The sequence below is a fragment of the Hypanus sabinus genome, chromosome 9 (genome assembly GCF_030144855.1).
Source record: "Hypanus sabinus isolate sHypSab1 chromosome 9, sHypSab1.hap1, whole genome shotgun sequence".
Classification (NCBI taxonomy): domain Eukaryota; kingdom Metazoa; phylum Chordata; class Chondrichthyes; order Myliobatiformes; family Dasyatidae; genus Hypanus; species Hypanus sabinus.
The window spans coordinates 68,510,381-68,537,019 of NC_082714.1; the positions used below are offsets into that span (position 1 = coordinate 68,510,381).

Genomic DNA, 26,639 nt, shown 5'->3' on the forward strand with positions numbered 1-26,639 from the left:
TTATTTGAAATACTATGCTGCTTAATTGGGAGACTAGTTCTTATATTATTATTCTTGTTCTTGTATTCTATTCCTCTCAAAATGAGTGTTAACATTGCATTTATCACCGACTCAACCTACACGTTAACCTTTAGGGGATCCTACACAAGGACTCACTCACTTTTGGACCTTTGTCTTCTGTATTTTTTCCATGTTGAGAAAATAGGCTATGCCTTTACTCCTTCTACCAAAGTGCATGACCATATACTTTCCTATGTTCCACCTACCACTTCTTTATCTATTCTCCCAAACTGTTCAAGTCCTTTTGCAGACTCCTTGCTTTCTCAATATTACCTGAGCCTCCACCTATCTTTGTATCATTTGCAAACCTTGTCATAAAGGCATCAACTCCATCGTCCAAATTGTTGACATACAATGTGAAAAGAAGCAGTTCCAATACCTGCAAAATACCACTAGTCAGCAGTAGCCAACCAGAATAGGCCCCCTTTATTCACACTCTTTGCCTTCTGCCAGTCAGCAATCTAACATGCACTGACTCTCCTTTGTCTATTCTGCCTTTTATTTTCTTAAAGAATTCTATTGATTTGTCAAGTTTTCCTCTCAAGGAAATCATGATGATTTTGGCCTACTTTATCATGCGCTTCCAAGTACCCCAAATCCACATCCTTAATGATGGTCTCCAACACCTAACCAATCACTAAAGTCAAGCTGACTGCCCTATAATTTCCCTCCTTCTGCCTTCCTCTCTTCTTGGAAGAGTGGGGTGACATTTTCAATTTCTAGCCCCCTAGAACTATTCAAGAATCTAGTGATTCTTGGAAGATCATTACTAATGCCTCCACAATCTCTTCAGCTACCTCTTTCAGAAACCAGGGGTGTTGTCCATCTGGTCACTTCTGGTCCAGGAAGCTTATCTACTTAAGACTTACCAGCATCCCAAGCTTCCCTTTTCAACTTCTCCTTAGTAATAGCAATTTCTAGCATACTGCTATTGTCTTCCACCATGAAAATTGATACAAAATACTTAAGTTCATTCACCAATTTGTGTCCCCAATTACCATCTCTTCAGTGTCATCTTTCAGTGGTCCAATATCCACTCTTGCCTCTCTTAGTTTTTATATACATGAATAAAACTTACCTTCATATTTTATCTTCACTCTTATGATCTCGTTAGTTGCCTACTTTTGGTTTTTAAAAGCTTTCCAATCCCCTAGCTTCACACTAATTTTTGCTAGATTATATACCTCTCTTTTTCTTTTTATGCTGTCTTTGACTTCCCTTGTCAGTTATGGTTGCCTCATCCTCTGTTTAGAATACTTTTTCATCTTTGGTTTGTATCTACCCTGCATCATCTGAATTGCCCCCAGAAACTTCACCCACTTCAACACTAGAAACATCCCTAGTGTTCCCATTCAATCAACTTCAGCCAGCTCCTCTCTCGTGCCTCTGACTCTATTTACTCCCCCTCAAACTGCAAGGTAAATTCTATCATATTACTATCACTACCTCCAAAGGGTTCCTTTACCTTAAACTCCACAATCAAATCTGGTTCATTACACAAAACCCAAACCAGAATTGCCTTTCCCTGAGTGGGCTCAACCACAAGCTGCTCCAAAAAGTCATCACGTAGGCATTCTACAAATTCCCTCGCTTGGGATCCAACACCAACCTGATTTTCTCAGTCCACCTGCATATTGAAATCCACCATGACTATCGTAACATTGCCCATAGATACATAAACAAGATAAAATCTGCAAATGCTGGAAATCCAAACAACACACACAAAATGCTGGAAAAACTCAACAGGCCAGGCAGCATCAAAGGAAAAAAATATCCTAATGAAGGGCCACGGCCCAAACGTCAACTGTATTCTTTTCTATAGATTCTGCCTGGCCTGTGTTCTTCCAGCATTTTGTGTGTGTTGCCCATAGATACATACCTTTTCTTTTGGCTGTTGTAAATTATATCCCATAACCTGGCAACTGTTTGGGGGCCTGAATATAACTTCTGTTAGGATTTTTCTACCTTGCAACTTCTTAACTCTACCTACAAGGATTCTACGTATTCCAATCCTATGTCACCACTTTCTAAAGAATTGATTTAATTCTTTACCAACAGAGTCACTCCTCACTCTTTGCCTACCTGATACAATGTGCATCTTTGGACGTTAGGCTTCCAACTATGATCTTCTTTGAACCACAACTCAGTAATGCCCACAATGTCATCCCTAACAATCTCTAACTGCATTGCATCATCTACCTTACTCCATATACTGTGTGCATTCAAATATAACACCTTCAGTCCTGTATTCAGCACCCTTTGATTTTCCCCATTACACTTGAACTCATCCAACTCACACCAATTTTGTCCTCTTCTCAGCTCGTCCTTCCTCAGTCTCGCTACACAATGCATCTACCTGTTTTCCAATTGCCTGTACAGTCGGCCCTCCTTATCCACGAGGGATTGGTTCTGGGACCCCTCGCAGATACCAAAAAACGCAGATGCTCAGGTCCCTTATTCAACTGGACCTTAGGACCCAGCGGAACCCAGACCTTACTTAACCTGTCTCAGGACATTAGGACCTGGCGGTGAAGCTCGGAATCAGCAGAGTTTCTGTTCACAAAAATAATCATGATCACGATTGAAAATAAAGAGGAAATAATAAAGCGATCGGAAAGAGGTGAAACACCATTGGTCATTGAAAAAGCTTTAGGCTACAGTTGGTCAATGATCGGAACAATTTTAAAGGATAAAGTGAGAAAGGCCCTGCCCCGATGAAAGCTACAATTATTACCAAACAATGCAGTGGTTTAATTATTGAGTTTTGGGTTTTTGATCCTCCACATCAGCCAGGCACGGGTGGAGGGCGCACTCGGGAGCGATCTGTCACTGGATCGAACTCGGGAACTTCCGTTCCTGAGCCCAGCGCAGAAACATACGTTCTTAAGTGTTTTATATGCATAGAAAGGTAAAATATACACTATATACTAAGACAAACGTTTGACTGACGCTAAATTATACTGGATGTACCTGTTCCGACTTACTTAGTAAGAGAACTTCCGATATTTTTTCGATCCCGATCCACGATAACCTATGCACATCCTCCTGTATACTTTAAATCATCTCTAGATTACTTATAACACCTAATACAATGTAAATGCTATGTAAAATAGTTGTTATACTGCATTGTTTAGGGAAAAATGACAAGGGAAAAAAGACTATACATGCTCAAACAAGTGCCGGAAGAGCACTTCCAGGTTTTCTTGATGTATGGTTGGTTGAATTCACGCATGTGGAACTCATGGATAAGGAGGGCCAACTGTCCTCAGCCCTACTACTTTAGTTCCCACCCCCTTGCCAAATTAGTTTAAACCCTACTCAACAGCTCTACCAAATCTGCATGCAAGGATATTGGTCCCCTTGGTTCAGAGGTAACCCATCCTTTTGGTACGGATCATACATTCCCCAGAAGAGATCCCAATGATACAGAAATCTGAACTTGGCCCCCTGCATCACTCCCTCAGCTACCCATTCATACTGGGAGTAATTCAAAGATTACAACCTTGGAGGGGCTGCTCTTCAGCTTCTACCCTAACTTACTATACTCACTACATAAGACTCCTTTCCCATACCTCCACCTTTTTTTTTAAAACTCATGTCATTGGTACTAATATATACCACAACCTCGGGTTGCTCACCCTCTCTCTTGAAAATCATTTGCAGTTGCTCTGATACATGCTGGAAACTAACGCCTAGGAGACAACACACCATCCTGGTTTCTTTTTCATGGCGACAGAGTCAGCTGTCTATTAGAAACGACACCATGATTAATAATGAAAAATTTTGAACTAGCGTCAATTGACTGGATTTGTGTTTATGTTATCCATTTGGGCTGTCATACGCCAATACAAAAAGTAGCAATTTTTAATCATTTTGATTGTTTGACTTTAAACTTTTCAGAACCTTACCAAGATGCCATGAAAAGATTTGACACTAGCTGAAAAAATTGTCTTACACGGCAGCATACAATGAATGAATTCCTTCATCGATAATTATTTGTAACTAATATAGTTGTATTTATAGTTATAGTTTTAGCAGCATTCTAATTTGTTCTGTATTTCATTTAAATAGATAATTTATTACTATGTTAAATGGTAGCTTGCTTCTATTATATACCTTTTTAACTATTTCAATGAAATTTCAGCTGTGTTTAATTGGGCCAAGATGTATGGGTCCCAATGCACCCTAGTTAAATGGAATCCACCGTATATCCTTTATAAACAATCTAACGTTAGGATCACTGAGGTCTATTTTGTTTCCAGACCTTGTCAGTACACATTTCTATTCCACTTATCATATTTCAACAGCCTTTCAACCAATGTGTCCAGGATGGATTCCTGTCACAGTATGTTGACAGGCTGACGAGGGGGAATGCCATACTGGATCTAGTATTAGGTAATGAACTGGGTCAGGTCACAGATCTCTCAGTGGGTGAGCATCTGGGGGACAGTGATCACCACTCCCAGACCTTTAGCATTATCATGGAAAAGGATAGAATCAGAGAGGACAGGAAAATTTTTAATTGGGGAAGGACAAATTATGACGCTATAAGGCTAGAACTTGCGGGTGTGAATTGGGATGATGTTTTTGCAGGGAAATGTACAATGGACATGTGGTCGATGTTTAAAGATCTCTTGCAGGATGTTAGGGATAAATTTGTCCCAGTGAGGAAAATAAAGAATGGCAGGGTGAAAGAACCATGGGTGACAAGTGAAGTGGAAAATCTAGTCAGGTGGAAGACGACAGCATACATGAGGTTTAGGAAGCAATGATTAGATGGGGCTATTGAGGAATATAGGCTAGCAAGAAAGCTTAAGAAGGGGCTTAAGAGAGCAAGAAGGGAGCATGAGAAGGCCTTGGCAAATAGGGTAAAGGAAAACCCCAAGGCATTCTTCAATTACATGAAGAACAAAAGTGAAGGTAGGACTGATTAGAGATAAAGGTGGGAAGATGTGCCTGGAGGCTGTGGAAGTGAGTGAGCTCCCCAATGAATACTTCTCTTCTGTATTCACCACTGAGAGGGAACTTGATGACCGTGAGGACAATATGAGTGAGGTTGATGTTCTGGAGCATGTTGATATTAAGGGAGAGGAGGTGATGGAATTGTTAAAATACATTAGGACGGATAAGTCCCCGGGGCCTGACGGAAAATTCACCAGGCTGCTCCATGAGGTGAGGGAAGAGATTGCCGAGTCTCTGGCTGGGATCTTTATGTCTTTGTTGTCCACGGGAATGGTATCGGAGGAATGGAGGGAGGCGAATGTTGTCCCCTTGTTCAAAAAAGGTAGTAGGGATAGTCCAGGTAATTATAGACCAGTGAGCCTTACATCTGTGGTGGGAAAACTGTTGGAAAAGATTCTTAGAGATATGATCTATGGGCATTTAGAGAATCATGGTCTGATCAGGGACAGTCAGCATGGCTTTGTGAAGGGCAGATCATGCCTAAAAGCCTGATAGAGTTCTTTGAGGTGACCAGGCATATAGATGATGGTAGTGCACGGATGTGATCTACATGGATTTTAGTAAGGCATTTGACAAGGTTCCACATGGTAGGCTTATTCAGAAAGTCAGAAGGCATGGGAAATTTAGCCAGGTGGATTCAGAATTGGCTTCCCTGCAGAAGGCAGAGGGTCGTGGTGGAGGGAGTACATTCAGATTGGAGGGTTGTGACTAGTGGTGTCCCACAAGGATCTGTTCTGGGACCTCTACTTTTTGTGATTTTTATTAACGAGCTGGATGAGGGGGTAGAAGGGTGGGCTGGCAAGTTTGCAGACGACACAAAGGTTGGTGGTGCTGTAGAGGATTGTCAAATACTGCAGAGAGACACTGATAGGCTGCAGAAGTGGGCTGAGAAGTGGCAGATGGAGTTCAACCTGGAGAAGTGTGAAGTGGTACACTTTGGAAGGACAAACTCCAAGGCAGAGTACAAAGTAAATGACAGGATACTTGGTAGTGTGGAGGAGCAGAGGGATCTGGGGTACATGTCCACAGATCCCTGAAAGTTGCCTCACAGGTAGATAGGGTAGGTAAGAAAGCTTATGGGGTGTTAGCTTTCGTAAGTCAAGGGAATGATGCAGCTCTATAAAACTCTAGTTAGGCCACACTTAGAGTACTGTGTCCAGTTCTGGTCGCCTCACTATAGGAAGGATGTGGAAGCATTGGAAAGGGTACAGAGGAGATTTACCAGGATGCTGCCTGGTTTATACAGTATGGATTATGATCAGAGATTAAGGGAGCTAGGGCTTTACTCTTTGGAGAGAAGGAGGATGAGAGGAGACATGATAGAGGTGTACAAAATATTAAGAGGAATAGACAGAGTGGACAGCCAGTGCCTCTTCCCTAGGGCACCACTGCTCAGTACAAGAGGACATGGCTTTAAGGTAAGGGGAGGGAAGTTCAAGGGGGATATTAGAGGAAGGTTTTTCACTCAGAGATTGGTTGGTGCGTGGAATGCACTGCCTGAGTGGAGGCACTGGTGGAGGCAGATACACTAGCGAAACTTAAGAGACTACTAGACAGGTATATGGAGGAATTTAAGGTGGAGGGTTATATGGGAGGCAGAGTTTGAGGGTTGGCACAACATTGTGGGCCAAAGGGCCTGTAATGTGCTGTACTATTCTATGTTCTAATATGGCTATTAATGCAGTGTATGTCACTGGAGATTAAAAAAATGCACATTTTATATAGAAGAATTTTGGCAGTACACCAATGAAGGGAATAGAAACATAGAAAACCTACAGCACAATACAGGCCTTTCAGCCCACAAAGCTGTGCCAAACATATCTATACCTTACAAATTACCTAGGCTTACCCATAGCCCTCTATTTTTCTAAGCTCCATGGACCTGTCCAGGAGTCTCCTAAAAGACCCTATCGTATCCACCTCCGTCGCCAGCAGCCCATTCCATGCACTCACTGCTCTCTGCGTAAAAAAACTCATCCAACATCTCCTCTGTACCTACTTCCCAGCACCTTAAAACTGTGCCCTCTTGTGGCAGCCATTTCAGCCTTGGGAAAAATCTCCAACTATCCATACGATCAATGCCTCTCATCCTCCGTCACTCCAAGGAGAAAAGGTCAAGTCACTCAACCTGTTCTCATAAGGCACACTCCCCAATCCAGGCAACATCCTTGTAAACCTCCTCTGCACCCTTTCTACAGTTTTCACATCCTTCTTGTAGTGAGGCGACCAGAACTGAGCACAATACTCCCAAGTGGAATCTGACCAGGGTCTTATATAGCTGCAGGGGATGGTGAAGGGGAACTGTGAGTACTCGATTACGTTAAGAAAGTACACATTGCGGTCGGTGGAGGGAAGGGGGCCCTTAAAGTCAATACTCAGTCACTCAAAGCGGCGGGCGGCCTTGATTAGTTGTGCCTTTTTGAGTCAGTAGAAGTGCGGTTTGCACTCTGCACAGACTTGACAGTCCCTGCTCATCGTCCTGATCTCCTCAAGGGAGTAAGGCAGGTGCCGGGCTTTCACAAAGTGGAATTTAGCAGGATGTTGCCTGGATTGGAGAACAAGTCATATGAAGCAAGGTTAGCAGAGCTGGGACTTCTCTCTTTGGAGCATAGAAGAATGAGAGGGGACTTGATAGAGGTCTACAAGATTACGAGAGGCATAGATAGGGTGGATAGTACCTGTTTCCTAGGGCACCAATAGCAAACACCAGAAGGTATATGTACAATTAAGGGAGGGAAGTTTAGGGGAGATATCAGGGATAAGTTTTGTTTTGTTTTGATTTGTTTTTTTTTATATACACACAGAGGGTTGTGAGTGCCTGGAATGACTTGCCAGGGATGGTGGTGGAGGCTAAAACATTAGGGGTATTTAAGAGCCTCTTAGACAGGCACATGGATGAAAGAAAAATGGAAGGTTATGGGGTAGTGTGGGTTTAGTACTTTTTTTTAAAAAAGGATTATATGGGTCAGCACAACATGGAGGGCTGAAGGGCCTGTACTGTGCTGTAGTGTTCTATGGTTCTATGGAAAAGCCGGGTGACCCGAGTGGCAAAGATCCACATGTAGGGCGTATAGCCGGTCAATCTGCGTGCTGGCACACGTTCCCCAGGATAGGGCATCGGAGAGCTCATTGAGCTTTCCAGGCCTGTATGTGATGTCATAGTTGTAGGTAGAGAGTTCAATTCTTCACCTCAAAATTTTATTTTTGATTTTGCCCCGCTGTCAGTTGCTAAACATGAACACGACTGAGCGCTGGTCAGTCAGCAAGGTGAACACTTTGCCGGCGAGATAGTGCCTCCAGTGCCTTATAGCTTCCACTATGGCCTGGGCTTCTTTCTCTACTGTGGAGTGCCAAATTCCAGGGTCTTGAAGGTTACGGGAGAAGAATGCCACTGGTCTGCCCTCCTGGTTGAGGGTAGCAGCCAGCGCGAAGTCGGAGGTGTCGCACTCCACTTGGAAGGGAATGGTCTCGTCCACCGCATGCATTGCTGCTTTGGCAATGTCCCCTTTAATGCAGCTGAAGGCCGCGCATGCCTTGGCTGAGAGGGGAAATATGGTGGACTTGACCAGGGGGTAGGCCTTGTCTACTCAGTTAGGGACCCATTGGGCATAATAGGAAAAGAAGCCTAGGCACCTTTTGAGGGCTCTGAGGGTGTTGGGAAGAGGGAGCTCCAACAGGGGGCGCATACGGTCGGGGTCAGGGCCAATGACTCCGTTCTTCACGACACACCCAAGGATAGCAAGATGGGTGGTTCCGAACACACGCTTGTCCCTGTTATAGGCAAGGTTAAAAGCTTTGGCCGCTTGGAAAAATTTTTGGAGGTTGTTGTCATGATCCTGACGGTCGTGACCGCAGATAGTGATGTTATCCAGATATGGGAACATGGCCTTCAGTTGGCACTGGTCCACCATCCAGTCCACTTCCCTCTGGAAGACATACACCATTTGTGACACCAAAGGGGATGTGAAGGAAGTGATAAAGCCTGCCGTCCACCTTGAAGACGGTGTAAGGGTGGTCCTCCGGGCGGATGGGGAGCTGATGGTAAGCAGATTTTAGGCCTATGATCAAGTACACCTTGTACTGAGCTATCTGATTGACTACGTCTGTGATGCGGGATAGGGGTACGCGTCAAGCTGCATGAACCTATTGATGGTCTGGCTATAGTCCAGGACCATCCTGTTTTTCTCCCTGTTCCGAACAACAACCACCTGGGCCCTCCAAGGACTTGTGCTTGCCTCAATGATCCCTTCCCTGAGCAGCCACTGCACCTCCGACTTAATGAAGGCTCTGTCCCCCGCGCTGTACCTCCTGCTTTTAGTTGCCACAGATTTACAGTTGGGGGTCAGGTTGGCGAACAGTGGTGGGGGAGCCATCTTGAAGGTGGAGAGACCACAAGTGGTGTCCATAGTGTGGCTGTTGGCATGGTGTTGGGTGGGATGTGTAGGCCGGTGTGAATGTGGTCAGTAGCAGTATCCCCACAGAACTGGGGATCTCTGACAGTGATTGGTGGGAGGGGCCCGTCATACTCCATTGTCACGCTTTTCAGGTGGCTCTGGAAGTCAAGCTCCAATAGCACAGGGGCACACAGTTGAGGCATGACCAGTAATGTAAAGTCTCGATATTCTGTGCCCTGCACCACTAGTGTCGCTACACAACCCCCACGGATGTCTATTGTATGCGACCCAGAAGCAACGGTGACCCTATGGCTTACCGACCGTGTCACAAGTCCGCAGCGTTGCTCCGGGTGGATAAAACTCCCCATGCTGCCCATGTCAAACAGGCAGCTTGTCCTGCGCCCCTCCACCAGGATGTCCATCATTGATCTTGCCAGCTGGTGGGGAGCACTGTGGTCGAGGGTCACGGAGGCTAGAGTCGAATTGCCGGTGCAATGGGGTGCCCAGTAAGCACCCGTGGGTCGTAGGCAGTGCAAGGAGGCGCTGACCAAGATGGCCACCTCCATGCCTCGCACGTGGCAGCGGGCAGGTAAGATGGCGATGGCTAATATGGCGACCCCCATGCCTTGCACGCAGCGGCGGGCAGGTAAGATGGCAACAGCCAAGATGACAATCCCCATGCCTCGCACCAACTCTGCTCGATCCCGCTCACAGTTTGGACTTATGGGCCTTGGCGAAGTGGCCCTTCTTTCCGCAGCTGGAGCAGGTAGCTTCTCCGGCCGGGCAGCATTTTCTGAGGTGCTTCTCGAGTCCACAGAAGTAACACTTCGCAGACTCGTGACTGGCAGCAGCCATGGTCAATTCGCATTGGGGGGGGGGGGGGGGGTTGTGGGGTCTGCGGCGTCCACGACGCTGTCGGGAGATTGCGTGCCTAGAGAGCGGCAGAGTTGTGCAGAGCGGCCTCCAGCGTGTCGGCCAGCTCAATCGCCAAATGTAAGGTAAGATCGGCGTGTTCCAGTAGCCGCTGGCGTACGTACACTGACCTGATCCCTATGACGAAGGAGCTCTTACTCTTACAAGGAGCTCCACATGCTGTTCGGCTGTCAGCCCCCAGCAATCGCAGGCCTGCACAAATGTCTGTAGAGCCCGGACAAACTCAGTGCTCAACTCTCCTGCCCACTGCCGCTGCATTGCTAAGCGATGTCTTGCATAGACGGTATGTACCAGCCGCAGGTATTGTCTTCTGAGGCCGTTCATCACGCTGTCATAACTCGGCTGGTCTCTAATCATCAAGTAGACCTGTGGACTGACCCTGGAGAGGAGAACTCCGTGCTTCACTTCAATCTCCTCTAGGTATGATTCGAAGCAGGCTGGCTAGAGTTCGAAAGTGTTGCCAGCCTCAGGTGTTCGTGGGTCGATCTCCAATTTGTCAGGTCTCAAAGCGCGCTCCATGCTTTAAAATTACTGCTAATAAAATTGATGCACCATCAATAACTCCAAAAGACTGGAAGTAAATACTAAAAAGGCTTTTATTAGCAGTAAAACAGAGCACGTCCATGCCGGATGATTGCCCTGGATTGTGGGAGGAGCAGTGACACAATCACCTTTATCCAGGGGTCTGTGGGAGGAGCCACAGGAGCAGTCAGCAGAGGGGTGTGTCCAGACAGATATACATGGTTTACCACATCTAGTCTTTCACACAATCCACACTTTACCCACAAGTGTGCCTTCAGCTGCTGTGGCTCCAAACTCCAGAAGTAATTCTTCTGCATTTTTGAGTTACTGATTCAACACTCCTTAAAGCCCTTTGACATGAACCAAAATTTAATTTCTTTCTTACTTGCATCAGTGTTCTTTTCAATATTCAATTGCCTATGCTAAATATTATCAAAATGTGTTAATTCAGAGCCAAATTTCTCTATTTGTATATATTTTTTCTCCTTTCCAATTTTACACTGGAACATTTTATAATAAAAGTAAAACATCAGTAAGAAACACACGTTTCTGAGTATGCATTTTAGAGTGATTTTGGGTTTAGGTCATTTACATTTAGCAAATGGCTTTGGCTACCAGTCTTCTGTTCCTTGAAAATGTATTGTTGATTTAATTTGGAATAATGCATTCCTAAAAGCTGTGAATCCCAGTCCACAGACCTGCTGGCATCTGTGGGATGGATGTGAATCAGAAGGTGTAAGGTTGTATGTAGCTTTAAAAGAAAGCATTGTCTATACTTTGTAAATATGGATTGTCCTTTGTGTTTAGCAAATAAACATCAATCCCCACATTGTGCCAGCAGACCTTTCCACTGAAAGTTTCTCCATATGATGCCTGCTGTACCCTGTTTTGTCAAATAAAGAAGCTGCTAGTAACTACCAGTAACTCTCTCCGGTGATTTCATTCATGCAACAACATGGATTATAGTCATTTGTCTTTTTATCGTGAATATTTTATAATAATATACAGCATCAAGGAAAAACAAGATATATATAGAAATTTGTGATATTTGACAATTTTTGTCAATGTACTACAATAGCCTCCTTAAAGGATTCAGTTAGTTGTTTCTTGTTACCTTTGTGGAGAAAAGCTGTACTTTGTTGGATCATATTCATTCCAAAGTCGTTCAAATTCTTCTATAAATGCTTTCACAATGTCAAAGTCTTCAATTATGATTACATTCTCTTTATTTCTAAATATAGCTTGGGCACTCCAGTTCAAAGATCCAGTTACAAGAATAGATCCATCAATCAGTGCGAATTTGTGGTGCATGTAGTTTGTATCCTGATCATGTCGGACTTCTATACCTGTCAAGGGGAAACATAGTAAAATTAGGCCATTTTCCTCTTGTCCTTAGTTTGTCACTCATTAAAATCATAGTTAATCTATGGAGCAATTGATATTTAACTAGATACAGTGTGTGAGAGGCTGCGAGGAAGGACAGGCAGATGATAGTGCAAAATTGAAGTCAGTGGGATGAGTTAAAGTGCATCAAGGGGCCAAAATCCAAAATGGTGATGAACACAGGACTTTAGTGTTATAGTTGAATGCACGCAAAAATGCATTGATGGACAAAAATGCATACAGATTAAGGTAGATGACCTTGTAGCACAGTAAGAGATAGACCGGTATATCACTGAAGTCATCACTGAGTCATGGCTGAAAGATCGCAGTTAGGATACACATTGTATGGAAAGGGTAGGCAGAGGGGTTGGGGTGATACTGGTATAAAGTAAAAGCAAATCCTTAGAAGCAGGTAACACAGGATCAGAAGAGGTAGAATCCTTATGGATAGTTAAGAAACTGCAAGGGTCAAAATACTCTGGAAGTTATATACAGACCTGCAAACAATAAGCCAGGATGTGGGCTACAAATTTCAACTTGAGATAGAAAAGGCATGTAATAAGGGTAATGTAGCAAGTCATGAGGGATTTCAATATGTAGGTAAATTGGGAAATCAGGCTGATGCTGGATCCCAAGAGAGGGAATTTGTAGAATGCTAATGAGATTGCTTTTCAAAGCAGCTTATGTTTGAGCCCACTAAGGCAGGGGTCGGCAACCTTTACCACTGAAAGAGCCATATGGACCCGTTTCCCACAGAAAAGAAAACACTGGGAGCCACAAAACCCGTTTGACATTTAAAATGAAATAACACTGCATACAACTTTTTTTTGCCTTTATGCTATGTATAAACAAACTATAATGTGTTGCATTTATGAAATCGATGAACTCGTTCAGAGAAAAGGAAATTTCTGCATGCAACAAAAACATTTTGAACTCCAAAAAAAAGACGTTGGATTGAAGGTTACTTTTAAGTAAAACACTCAAGGTCTATTTAAGCCCTTCTTGTATTTATGAAAAACACTGAACTTAAATTGTCAGCCAGCAGCAAACCAAAAGTAACGTCAGCCAGCTGTCAACCTGAAAAATAAAAGGACTATTTCACTGAACCATGAAAAAATATGAATATACATAAAATAATAGGCAATTAAAATATTTATCATACTTGGTTAATGGGATTTCTGCTCCTGGACCTCAGCGCACAGCATCTGCACATCAGGGCTGTATGACGTCACCTTCATCTTTACACAGGATCGCAAGCTGTCATCTGTGAGGTGTGCGCGATGTTTGTTTTTAATAAAGTTCACGTTGGAGAACACCTACTCACATACATATGTGGATCCAAAGATCGACAGGACTCCAAGCGCATACTTTTTAATGTTTACATAAATGTCGGGGATAGCATTCCATGTTTCGAACACAAGTTTGTCCGGCTTGGGGAGGTTTTCAATATCACTCCATTTGTGATTCTGAGCAAGAACGACCTTCTGACGGGCAACATCTTCAAGGTCTGCTGTCAAGCGTCTACCATATGTCTTTGTCGGCTATGTCGGCCAGTTCCATTTCAAGATCAGGTTGACTCACACCTGCCAATGCAGTCGTATTCAGTAGGGATGGATCGATGCTTAGGGGAGTGGCGGGTGTCAGGCATTGGCAGTGGTGACGTATATTAATAGCGATTAAAAACACGTTGTAGCACTAAAATAACGACACAGAGTCAGTAAACTGCAGTCAAAGATAACTTTATTCGAACTAAACAGCCTGGCTTTTAAGCCTCCCTCAACCCGCTCCCCCCCCCACCCCCATGGGCGCGGATGCTCCAAAAGACACGTACTCACAAACCCCCGTAGGCTATCTCCCTTAGCCGGAACGTTGGCTAATTGTGAGCCGGTTCGGATGTGCCAGGAAATGGGTTGCCACAACGTTTTATTTAGATTGTACACGATCACCATAACCTTCAAATTTAGAATTACATTTCAAAAACTAACAAACTAACATAAAATACATTTTAATTAAATACTCATCATTTACTTTCCAAAGCCACAGGGAGCCGCAGCACAGAGATGAAAGAGCCGCATGTGGCTCCGGGGCCGCGGGTTGCCGACCCCTGCACTAAGGGAACAGCAGTTCTGGACAGTGCCAGATTTTATTAGGGAACTGAAGATAAAGGAACCCTTAAGGAGTCAGTGATCATAGTATGTATCAGCAGTTTGAGGAGAAACTAAAATTGCATTTATTGATATTGCACTGAATTTAGATAAAAGGAATAACAGAGGCATGAGAGAGGAGCTGGCCAGAGTTGATTAGTTGGGGACACCATCAGGAACGCCGGCAAAACAGCAATGGCTGGAGTTTCCGAGAGAAATTCAGAAGGTACAGTAAAGATATATCCCAAAAATGAAGAAGTATTCCAAATGATAGGATGACACAACCATGGGGTGACAATGGAAGTCAAGGGCAGCACAAGAGGAAAAGAGACAGTATGTAATATAGCAAAAACATTTGTGTGAAGGTAGAGGATTGGGAAGCTTTTTAAAAACCAACAGAAGACAACTAAATAAAGCCATAAAAGAAAAGATGAAATATGAAGGTAAGCTAGCCAATAATATCAAAGCAGATATCAAAAATTTGTTTTCAGGTCTACAAGGATTAAAAGAGAGGGGGAGAGTGGATATCGGACCTCTGGAAAATGATGCTGGAAAGGTAGTAATGGGGGACAAATAAACAGTAAACTTAAAAAGTATTTTGCATCAGTCTTCATTGTGAAAGATACTAGAAGAATGCCAGAAACACGAGTGTCAAGGGGCAGAAGTGAATGCCATTGCTCTAAGAAGGTGCTTGGGAAGCTGAAAGGTCTGAAGATTGTTAAGTCACCTGGACTAGAAGGACAGCACCCCAAAGTTCTGAAAGAAGTAGCTGAAGAGATTGTGAAGGCATTAGCAATGACCTTTCAAGAATCACTAGATTCTGGAATGGTTCCAGAGGACTGGAAATTTGCAAATGTCACTCCACTCTTTAAGAAGGAAGACAGGCAAAAGAAAGGAAATCATAGGCTAGTTGGCCTGACTTCAATAGTTGGGAAGATGTTGGGAGTCTATTCACAAACACGACAAAAATCTGCAGAAGTTGAAAAACCCAGCAACACACAAAATGCTGGAGCAACTCAGCAGCCCAAGCAGTATCTATGGGGAAGAGTAAACAGTAGACATTTCAAGCCATACTCTTCATCAGGACTCGCTAAAGGGTATTGGCCCAAAATGTCGACTGTTCTCTTTTCCATAGATGCTGGCAGGCCTTTTGAGTTCCTCTAGCATTTTTGTTTGAGTTGTTTGGATTTCTAGCGTCTGCAGATTTTCTCTTGATTCTATGTGTGTTGTTGGAATCTATTAAGGATGAGGTTTCACATGATAAAACAGGCCAAAGTCAGCATGGTTTCCTTCAGGGGAAATCTTGCGTGACAAATCTTCAAGGAAATTACAGGGAAGATAGAGAAAGGACAATCAGTAGACGTTGTGTGTTGGGGTTTTAGAAGGCCTTTGTTTGACAGAGTGTTGCATATAAGGCTACAGGTAGTGCCTGGGTTACGTACGAGTTCTGTTCCTGAGTCCGTCTTTAAATCAGATTTGTACATAAGTTGGAACAAGTACATCCAGTATTATTTAGCGTCAGTGAGTCAAACGTTTGGCTTAGTATAATATGTTTTTTCTTTCTATGCATATAAAACACTTAAGAAACATACGTATTCCAATAATTAAACCACTGCGTTGCTTAGTAATAATTGTAGCTTTCATCAGGGCAGGGCTTTTCACATGCTCCATTATTCTCACTCTATCCTTTAAAATGTTCTGATCGAGGTTCCGGTGACATCATCGCCGAGAATGGCAGCTTAAGTCACTAGCTCCTCCGGAAAAACGCGTATTAAGCCTTGTTAACCTATCAAATATAGTATTTTTCAAAAAATATTTAAACTGAAAAGAGGGGCAAGAATGGGGAAAAAGAATGGAAATTTAAAAAAGTGACACCGCGGAGCCTGCAGCCGAGAGGAGTGCAGCAAGCAGCTCTCCTACCCGACTGCGTGCTAGTGAGGCAGACGCTGGGCCTCGTTCAGGCAAAGTGGCAAATATGATCGATATCCTGAAAGAGATAAGGGAGTTCCAGAAAGAAATAAAGCAGCAGCTACATGATATTAAGTCAGAACTCGTCAACGTCAATCAAAAAATAGCGGTGGCAGAGATTTGAATTGAGAAGGTGGAAGATCTTGGCTCAAAACGTTGAACGAATACTGAGTAAGACGATGAAAATATTAAACCACCAAGAAGGTAAACTGCTTGACCTGGAGGGAAGATCACGGCAGAAAAATATCAGAATCTACAATGTTCCCGAAGGAGCAGAGGGCTCGTCTATGATGGAGTTTGTCAGAAAGTTGCTGCGGGACATGCTGGAGCTTCCCTCAACTATGGAACTGGAAATCGAAAGAGCCCATTGTGCACTAGTCCTGAAGTCTATCCAAGATAAGCCACGCTCAATAATAATTAAATTCCTTCGGTACAGCACCAAGGTGGAGATTCTACGAAGGGCCTGGGGTAAGAAGAGTGTTTTTAGACAGTAAAGTAATATATTTCGACCAAGATTTACCCCCTCCCCCCCCCCCCCCCCGCGGTCCTGCAGAAATGTAAAGAACACTCTGAAGTAAAGCGAGTACTAAAACCAAAAAAGATTAGATTTCAAACTCTGTACCCTGCTAAACTTCATAACAACGGGACAGACAGTGGAAGAGGCGACGACATGAAGGCCAGGGGGTTGACCGACAGCGTGACCAAACCGAGGGAAAGCCTTGCAGAGGAATTATCCCACTCCGCATGGGAAATAATGCGAGAATCAAGAAGGCAGGAAATGGGAGGAGGCCAAGAGAAGTATATCAGGAAGAGACCGGGAGTTTCCCAAAGACAGTCCTCACCCCCTTCAGAAGAGCCACAAGGTTTGGCTAACTTTAAAAATGTTGAGAAGGTAAACTGAAGCAAAAGTAGATGGTGATATACCTATCTCGAGAAATACTTATTATAATGTGGATTTTATATTACTTAGTTGTTATTCTTTATTGGCTCACTTGCTCCTTTTTCCCCACCAAAATGAGAATATATGTGTGCATATGTGTGTGTATGTATATATATATAGGAGTACACAGGGTAATCTTTTCTGTGTAATGGATTTGTTCACTGACTTTTATGAATACTGCAATGGGGGCCCTCAACTCACAAGTAGCAGGGGTTATCCCCCACAGCTAGACATTTCCTCTAGCTCAACACAGGGTCATCTACTAGAGACCTCAGCCTTGGAATCACACGGTCGTTGCCATTTGTGTTATTATTTGCATTTCTTGGTTCTTATTTGTTCAGGGAGTAGATCAATTAAGTTTTATTCTAATTTCAATGATACAGATGGCTAAGGACAAGGTAAAATTCATTTCTTTTAATGTCAATGGGCTATTAAATCCAATCAAATGTAATAGAATTTTATCCAAAATGAAAAAAGAACAAGCCCATGTAGTATATTTACAGGAAACTCATTTAAGTGATAACGCGCATAAAAAACTAAAGAGAATGGGCTTCACTAATTTGTTTTTCTCCTCATAAATCAGGACATAGGAGAGGAATTGCTATTCTTATCTCAAGTAAGCTAAATTTTGAAAAAGTATTCAAAAATGGGAGATAAAGAGGGCAGATATATTCTGGTAAAGGGGAATATAAACGGAAATTCAGTTACTCTATTGAATATATACGCACCCCCGGAAAGTGATATTGGTTTCTTTCAGAAAATTACTGATATTATGGCAATGGAAACAATAGGCCGCCTGATATGTGGGGGAGACTTAAATTTAAAATTACAACCAAACTTAGACTCTTCCAATAGAAAAACCTATGAAACAAAATCTTTACATAAGAAAGTTAATACATTTTTTTGAGGATGTTGGTTTAATTGATATATGGAGGGACCTTTTACCCAACAGAAGGGAATACACTCATATTCTGCTCCCCATTCTGTATATACAAGAATAGACTATTTCATAACATTTGGAAAAGACAGACAAAATAAACACCTGTGGAATTGGGACAATAGATGTACGTGACCATGCACGTATATATTTATCTGTTGATTTTGACCTACAACCAAAGAATATTATTTGGAAACTAAATTCAAGTCTACGCAATGATCCATACTTCAAGTAACAAATTAAAGAAATTGGTCTCTACTTAGAATTTAATGATAATGGAGAAGTTTCACCTCCCATTTTATAGGATACTCTGAAGGCTCCCTTGAGAGGGAAAGTTATAATGATATCTTCATATAAGAAAAAAATAAGGAATAAAACATTAGAGGAATTACAAAATAGGCTGAAGGAACTAGAGGAAAAACACAAATTGAATTTGGCACAGGATACATTAGGGGAAATTAAAAGAATTAGGAATGAAATTAATAGTTTGGCTACACAAGAAATCAGGAAAAATTTAATGTTTCTGAAACAGAGACATTATGAAAGTGGATTGAAATCTATGAAAATACTGGCGTGGAAACTGGAAAAAAAAGATAGCAGAAAATACAATTCATAGAATTAGGGACCCAAGAACGAAAGTGATAAAAAATAAACCAAGTGAAATTCAATAAGCTTTTCATGAGGAAATCTGCAGATGCTGGAAATTAAAACAACACACACAAAATGCTGGTGGAACACAGCAGGCCAGGCAGCATCTATAAGGAGAAGCACTGGCGACGTTTCGGCCCAGATCCTTCATCAGGACACACCCTTCGTCCTGACGAAGGGTCTAGACCCGAAATGTCGACAGTGCTTCTCCTTATAGATGCTGCCTGGCCTGCTGTGTTCACCCATTGTGTGTGTGTTGTTCAAGAAGCTTTTGAAGTGTTTTACAAAACTCCATATTCCAAAGTTCCAGGGAATATGTTCCCGGCATAACCCAAATTGACACCTTCTGGAATTCTCTAGTTACCCACTTTAAGCGAAGAACAAAATAGAATGGTGACTGCTGACATAACTGAAGTTGAATTAAAAGCTGCAATTAGTAGGCTTAAATTAAGCAAGTCACCAGGTTCAGATGGGTATACAGCAGAGTGGTACAAAGAATTTAAAAATGAGCTAATTCCTGTTTCACTCCCCACACTAAACTGGGCTCTAAAAAAGGCACAAATGCCACCCAGTTGGAAGGAAGCGATAACCTCAGCTATACCGAAAGAAGGCAAGGATAAAATGGAATGCAGGTCATTTTAGACCAATATCCGTTCTTAATGTAGATTATAGGTTATTTACCTCCATCATGGCCAAACGATTAGAGGAGTTTCTACCCATACTGATACGTAACGATCATACAGGTTTTATATGACAAAGCCAGACACAAGACAATATATGACGGACACTTCACATTATGGATCATATACAAAAAAAAATCGAAGCAATAATGATAAGCGTGGATGCTGAAAAAGCATTTGATTCGGTTAATTGCAATTTACTTTACAGAGTTTTACATAAGATTTGGTTTCCAAGACAATTATTAAAACTATACAGACAGTATATGACAATCCTACTGCTAGGATTAAAATCAATGGATATTTATCAAATAGTCTTACTCTAGAAAGGGGCACGAGACAGGGTTGTGCATGGTCATCGCTACTCTTCTCGTTATATCTGGAACCATTAGCTCAATACATCAGACAAAAGGAAGATATCAGGGGAATTACTATTAAAGGGACAGAGCATAAATTGGCTTGTTATGCGGATGACATTTTGATCTATCTCGGGCAACCAACATACTCTTTACCTAAATTGATGCAATCCTTTGAACAATATGGTCAATTATCAGGATACAAGATCAACATAGATAAAACCCAATTACTTTCATATTACTATAGCCAAGAGAAATTGAAAGTAGATATCCCTGGGCATGGCACACAGAGTCATTTGGCAAAATTATCAGAAAATTATCAGAATGTAATTATCAGCCTTTATATAAAAAAAATTAAGGAAGATGTGGCAAGATGGAACCAGATCCCTTTTTTCAGTCTCAGTTCAAGGATTGAGTCTATTAAAATGTACACTGCCCAGACTGTTATAACTCTTTCAGACCTTCCCAATAGAGATTAATCAAAATCAATTCAATGAATGGAACAAGATGTTATCAAGGTATATTTGGCAGGGTAAAAGGCCTAGAGTTCATCTCAAAACTTTGCTATTAGCAAAGGAAAAGGGAGGATGGGGCCTACCTTCTCTTAGAGATTATTATCTTGCAGCACAGTTGAGAGCTGTGATATGTTGGTGCAACCCATCATATGACGCTCAATGGAAAAACATTGAGGAGCGGGTACTTCCCATCCCCATACAAGCAATTTTGGCTGATAACAACCTGCAAAGGTACACAAATACTATTGATAACCCATGGGTGAAATTGACTCTTAAAATGTGGAAAACTACTATAAAAGAATATAATCTAGAGGGTGATATTTCAATTCTTAAATGGTGTGCATATGACTGATTTTACACCAAATAAATTGGATGCTAGATTTAAGGACTGGACAGCTAAAGGAATAACAGTTCTTTGCAACATAATGAAAGAAGGAACACTGTTCAGTTTTGAAATGCTTAAAGAGAAACACTTATTAGAAAAACAAGATTTTTTTTAACATCGGTATTTACAGATACAATGTTAATAAGACACTTAAAAATGTAACCAAGGCAAATACATGCTTGATAGAGCTACTTAGAAAAGCATTTAATTCAGATAATGGTAGTAAAATTATTTCAAGCATGTATAAGGGCTTGTCAAATCTTAAAACACATTCCACTTCATACATTAAAACAAAATGGGAGAAGGAAGGAGGGATAATTATATCTGAGGAAGAATGGACAATATGGAGGTATCAATGGAAGTGTACCAGTTTATAGAAATGGAGGGAGTTTGGATGGAAAAACTTGATAAGATATTACACCCTCTCAGAAATCCCATTATGATAGTAGCCTCCCTGTTTGCTGGAGAAATTGTGGAAATCAAAATACAAATCATTATCATATTTTTTGGGACTGCCCTGTTATCAAAAACTAGTGGAGGGGGATACACAATGCCCTACAAGACATCTTTAAATGTGAAATACCCTTGGAGAGTAAGACCATATATTTTGGATATATACCTCAAGAATGGTTGAAAAGAGATAAATATCTAATGAATATACTGTTGGTGACTGGTAAAAAGACTCTTACTAGGAAATGGTTATCACAGGAGAGCCCTACTTTAAATACATGGATGGAAATTACAATGGACATTTACAAAACGGAGAAGATAACAGCATCTGGTAATCATAAGCTGGAACAATTTGATTCATACTGGGAAAAATGGTTTAACTACATAATGCCTCATAGGCCTGATTTTATTCTCACAAATCAATATGTTGTAAAAAAAGAGATCACTCCCTACTTGTACATAGTTCTTTCCTTTTTTTTCTTTCCACTCTTTTCTATAAGTGTATACCTCAGATAAATACTTAGTGGAGATTTCTGATATATATGATTATATGATATATATGTACAATGTCTGAAATACATCTTAGGAAAATGTTTGTTTGATGATGAACTTCAATAAAAAAAATTTTTTTTAATTGTTCCGATCGTTGACCATTGTAGCCTAACACTTTTCCAATGACCAATGGCGTTTCACCTCTTTCCGAACGCTTTATAATTTCCACTTTTTTTCAATCGCGATTGCTTCCCGTCAATAGAACAGAAACACTGCAGGTGGTGGGTCCCAAGCTCCGCTGGGTCCTAAGGACCACCACACTAGGACAAGTGGGGGTTGTGCTGGGTTTGGGTATTTCAGCCTGCACAGTATTCCGCATGGGAATTTAAACTGGAGGTGGCAGTGTTTTTTGATAAGGTCGAGTTGTGAGCTCGACATCAACCCAGCACAGATGATATGGGAGTCACTGGATCGACATCAACCCAGCACAGGAGTGGTCTGTCACTGGATCGAACTCAGGAACCTCTGTTCTCCAGCGCGGCACTGATCTCACTGTGCCACCAGCCAACCGGAATGGGGGGGGGGGCTGGGTCAGGGTGAATCTTACTAAGAAAAATTTAAGCCAAATACAAAGTTAAACACTCACAGTGTCAACGGCGACAACTTAAAATGGCAGACGGTATCATGATCTGACTTAAAATGGCGGACAGCGTTCTCATTCCTTTGTTCATAAGTACGAGTCGTCCGTAAGTCAGACGCTCGTAACTCGGGGACTACCTGCACTAACGAGAGCCCATGGTATTACAGGAAAGATACTAGCATGGTTAGAAGACTTGGCTGACTGGCAAGAGGCAAAGGTGGGAATAAATGTGGCCTTTTCTGGTTGACTGCCAGTGACTAGTGATGTTCCACAGGGGTCAGTGCTGGGACTGCTTTTTAATCACATTATATATCAATGATTTGGATGAAAGAATTGATGGCTTTTTGACCAAATTTGCGTACAATATGAAGATTTGCTGACACTGTAAGGAGGTGCACAAAGATGATCCTAGGAATGAACGGTTTAACAGATAAGGAGTGTTTGATGGCTCTGGGCATACTCACTGGAGTTTAGAAGTATGAGGGAGAAATCTCATTGAAACCTATTGAATATTGAAAGGCTAAAACAGAGTGTGGAGAGGATGTTTCTTATGATGGGGGAATTCTAGGACCAGAGAATACAGCCTCAGAATAGAGCAGTGTTTCCCAATCCCCTCCCCCAAAGCAGCTTCATACTAGCGAACAGTCTCTTGGGAGCAATAAACTTTCCAGCACCCCCATAATGTAAAATACATGTCTACCATATGCTAACATGAAAAAATTAATTCTGAATTTTTATGTCTTTAAACCTAGCTAACACAGTACTTGTGCACTGTACAGCAGCTTCAATATCAATGTGATCCTTAAGCTTAATGGTTTTTTAGCAAGACTTGAAATATCTGGTTCAAGTTGTGACAGCAAAAGCCACAAGTCCCCATGCGTAATAATATCCAAGCGGTTTCTGTTTGTGAGCATGTAGCTCACTGTACTGAAGCACCTTTCAACAAGGTAGGGATGGAAATGTAATGAAGAGCAGGTTGGCCTTTCTCCAAAGACCAGGAAACTTTATATAACTGTGCAGCCGTTTACCACAAAAGCTGACATTTTTGAAAAGCATTTTTGTTTCTTCTTAATTCTGAACTTTAATAATTTTTTCTTGCAAGTTCTCTTCCTGTTTTTCTACTTTGTAAAGAAATGGGTTAATTACCCAGTCCAGGATTTCAAGATCATTGAAATCCTTGAACCAATTCTGAAAATCCTTCTTCAATGACCACAGATGTAAGCAGTACTCTTGCAAATCACTGTCTGTGAAAGTGCGCCATATTTTCCATGTGGAGAAACTGTGAGAACATTCTTCTCCCAATGTTTTTCTTATGCATTTCCTATTTTCCAATAAAAATGGACACTTTGAAATTAATTTGAAATTCTCACCCTGCAGTTCATATTTAATGTTCATTTTATCATACAGATCAGCTCGGTATGCCACATCCCCACACAGAAGTTCAATCATATTTCCCATGCCCTTGTCAACTTTGAGCAAAAATTCAACCAGTATCAAAAAGTTTAAAGAAACATTTTAAGCAGCAGGATTTTGACAGCCAACACACTTCAGTGTAAAGAAGCAAGTGTATAAACTCTTCATCACTATCTTGGCATTACTGGTGAAATCTTCTGCTATTTAATGGATAAGCTTCAATTTTGTTGATGGCACAGATTACAAGAGTCATGCTTGAAAAAAGCCACTGGCTGAGGTTTTGGTTGAGAGACACTGATGATGAATTACACAATGGATTGCAAACAGACTTGGAATTTCTTTTTTCATAAATGCCACTAAACCTGCATTGCAACCTGTCATATGTGGTGCTCCATCTGTTTCACAAGAAATCACATTTCTAATCAGAATACTTTTATCCTCAATATACATTTTGAGCTTGTTGTAGATCGATTCTCCGTTGATATTTGTTTTTGACATTATATAAAAGATAATCTCTTCATAAACTTTTAACCATAGCCTGCCATACCACTCCCATTCATATACTTATCCAATTCCCCATTATCACTTCTACCAGTAGCTTGATCTTACACCACCTTTTGAGTGGTTCCCCCTCAGGTTATCCTTGAAAACTTCATCTTTCACCCTTGGCCCAAGACATCTAGCTCTAGTCTCACCCAACCTCAGTGGAAAAAGCTTGCATGGATTTACCCTATCTGCACCTTTCAATTTTATACAACTACCAAATCTCCAATACTTCAAGGAATAAAGTCATAACCAATACAACCTTTTCCTATAACTCGGGTTTGTCAAGTCCTGGCAACATCCTTGTAAATCTTGTCTGTACTTTGTCAATCTTATCGCTATCATTCCTGTAGGTAGGTGACCACAACTGCACTCTACAGTTGACCTCACCTTCAATGTAACAGCCCAACTCCTGTATTCTGTAGGCTGATTTATAAAAGGCCATGGCTGCAGAAGCTTTCTTTATGACCCTATCTACCTGTGATGCCACTTTCAAGGAATCCGTAGGTTTAAGAATTAAGGATCATATGGTGCTCTATAGAGTTACAGGGAAGTCAAGGAGCTTACAAACAAGAGAATGACTAAAATATGACCAATTGGAATGAAAGAGAAAAACATATGCCTGTAAGAGGTTGGAGAGGACTATAATAAATTCACCGTTCACCTACATTGAACACAGAACAAGCTGATTTGCTGAAACTTATCAATGTTAATAAAGAGGATGCTAAGAAAATTTTGAAGAATATTAGGATAGGTCAGTCCCTGGGCCAGATCCGATATAACCCAGATTACTACGGGAAGTGAGGCAGGAGATTGCTGGGCTTTTGGAGATGGCCATAGTAGTACATTCAGAAGAATGGTTAGTAGATTCAGAAAAATGGTAGGTGGCAAATGTTAGTGCTTTGTTCAAAAAAGGTAACAGGGATAACCCTGGTAATATAGACCAGTCAGTCTTACATTATTGGTGGGAAGCTATTGAAGATTCTTAGAATAAGGATTTACAAGGATTTGGAGCATGTGTATGTGTGCGTGCGTCCCTCCCCAAGGTCAATTGGGGTAGCTGCATATTTGGAACAACTCTTAAGGAAGTAAAACTAATCGAGAAAGTAGCTGGGATTCCCTTTGTTTACCTGGGTCACCTTGCCACTGCAGACTGGTGCCGAACAGTTTTTAAACTAGCCTCAGTCGCATGCAGTTGTGTGGCCATTAGATACTACACTGTGCTTAAGAGTGGACAGTTTTTAAATAGCATCAGCTGCATATGTGTCATGTTATCTGTTTGGTCCAACGGACACTGATTCAAACAGAAGTAACTTTTGATAATTCTGTTATTTTTTATTTTGACCCTTTCCAAGATGCCATGAAAAGATTTGACACTAGCTGAAAACTTTACCCTACTGACCATGTTAATGAGATCATATTACTGACCAACCAATAGTGGGGCTTAGAAGATCAAATTTGTAGAGATGCAGCAGACAGTTCAAGAAAAGTAAGATTGTGACAGCTGATGATTTTAACTTCTCACATATTAACTGGGACTCCCATACTGTAAAAAGGCTGGATGGGATAGTTTGTCAAATTATTTTAGGAATATAGAGGTCCCAATCAAAGTGTGTTACACTGGGTCTCCTATCAGGGAATGATATAGAGCAGGTGACAGAAGTGTATGTAGGGGAACATGTTTGAATCTAGCGATCATGATTCCATTAGTTTCAAGGTAATTATGAAGGATTGGTCCGGTCCTCTGGGTGAGATTCTAAATTGGAGAAAATCATTTTGATCACATCAGAAAGTATGTGGATTGTGATGGGTTGTTTTCTGGCAAAGGAATGCTTGGTAATTGAGAGAACCTCAAAAGTGAAATAAGTGCAGAGAGTTCCTATGTTCCTGTTTTAATAAGACACAAGGCTAACAAGAGAGGCAAGAATAGCTATCAGATTAATGGAAAATGATTCTGGAGAGTTATTAATGGGGGAACAAGGAAATGGTAGATAAACTAATTATTTTGCAACAGTCTTCATGTGGAAGACACCAGCAGTATGCTGGAAGTTCGACTGTGTCAGGGGACAGAAATGGGTGAAGTTGCCATTGGGAAACTGAAAGGTCTGAAGGTAGATAAGTCACTTGGACCAGATGGCCCACACCCCAGGGTTCTGAAAAAGGCAGCTGAAGAAATCGTGAAGGTATTAGAATGATTTTTCAAGAGTCAATGGTCAGGACAACTGAAATATTGCAAATGTCACTCCACTCTTTCAGAAGGGAGAAAGGCAGAAGAAA

At 41.6% G+C, this 26,639-nt stretch overlaps 1 protein-coding gene across 3 annotated transcripts in view; it reads right to left on the reverse strand.

Annotated features, from left to right (window-relative positions):
* The window catches only part of pld6 (phospholipase D family, member 6), a 194,752-nt gene that overhangs the window by 148,578 nt on the left and 19,535 nt on the right, over nt 1-26,639 (reverse strand). For all 3 annotated transcript variants that reach the window (XM_059979870.1, XM_059979871.1, XM_059979873.1), the window contains exon 2: nt 11,986-12,217. In XM_059979870.1, the coding sequence (XP_059835853.1) occupies nt 11,986-12,217 (232 nt within the window). The remainder of the gene's footprint in view (nt 1-11,985; nt 12,218-26,639) is intronic.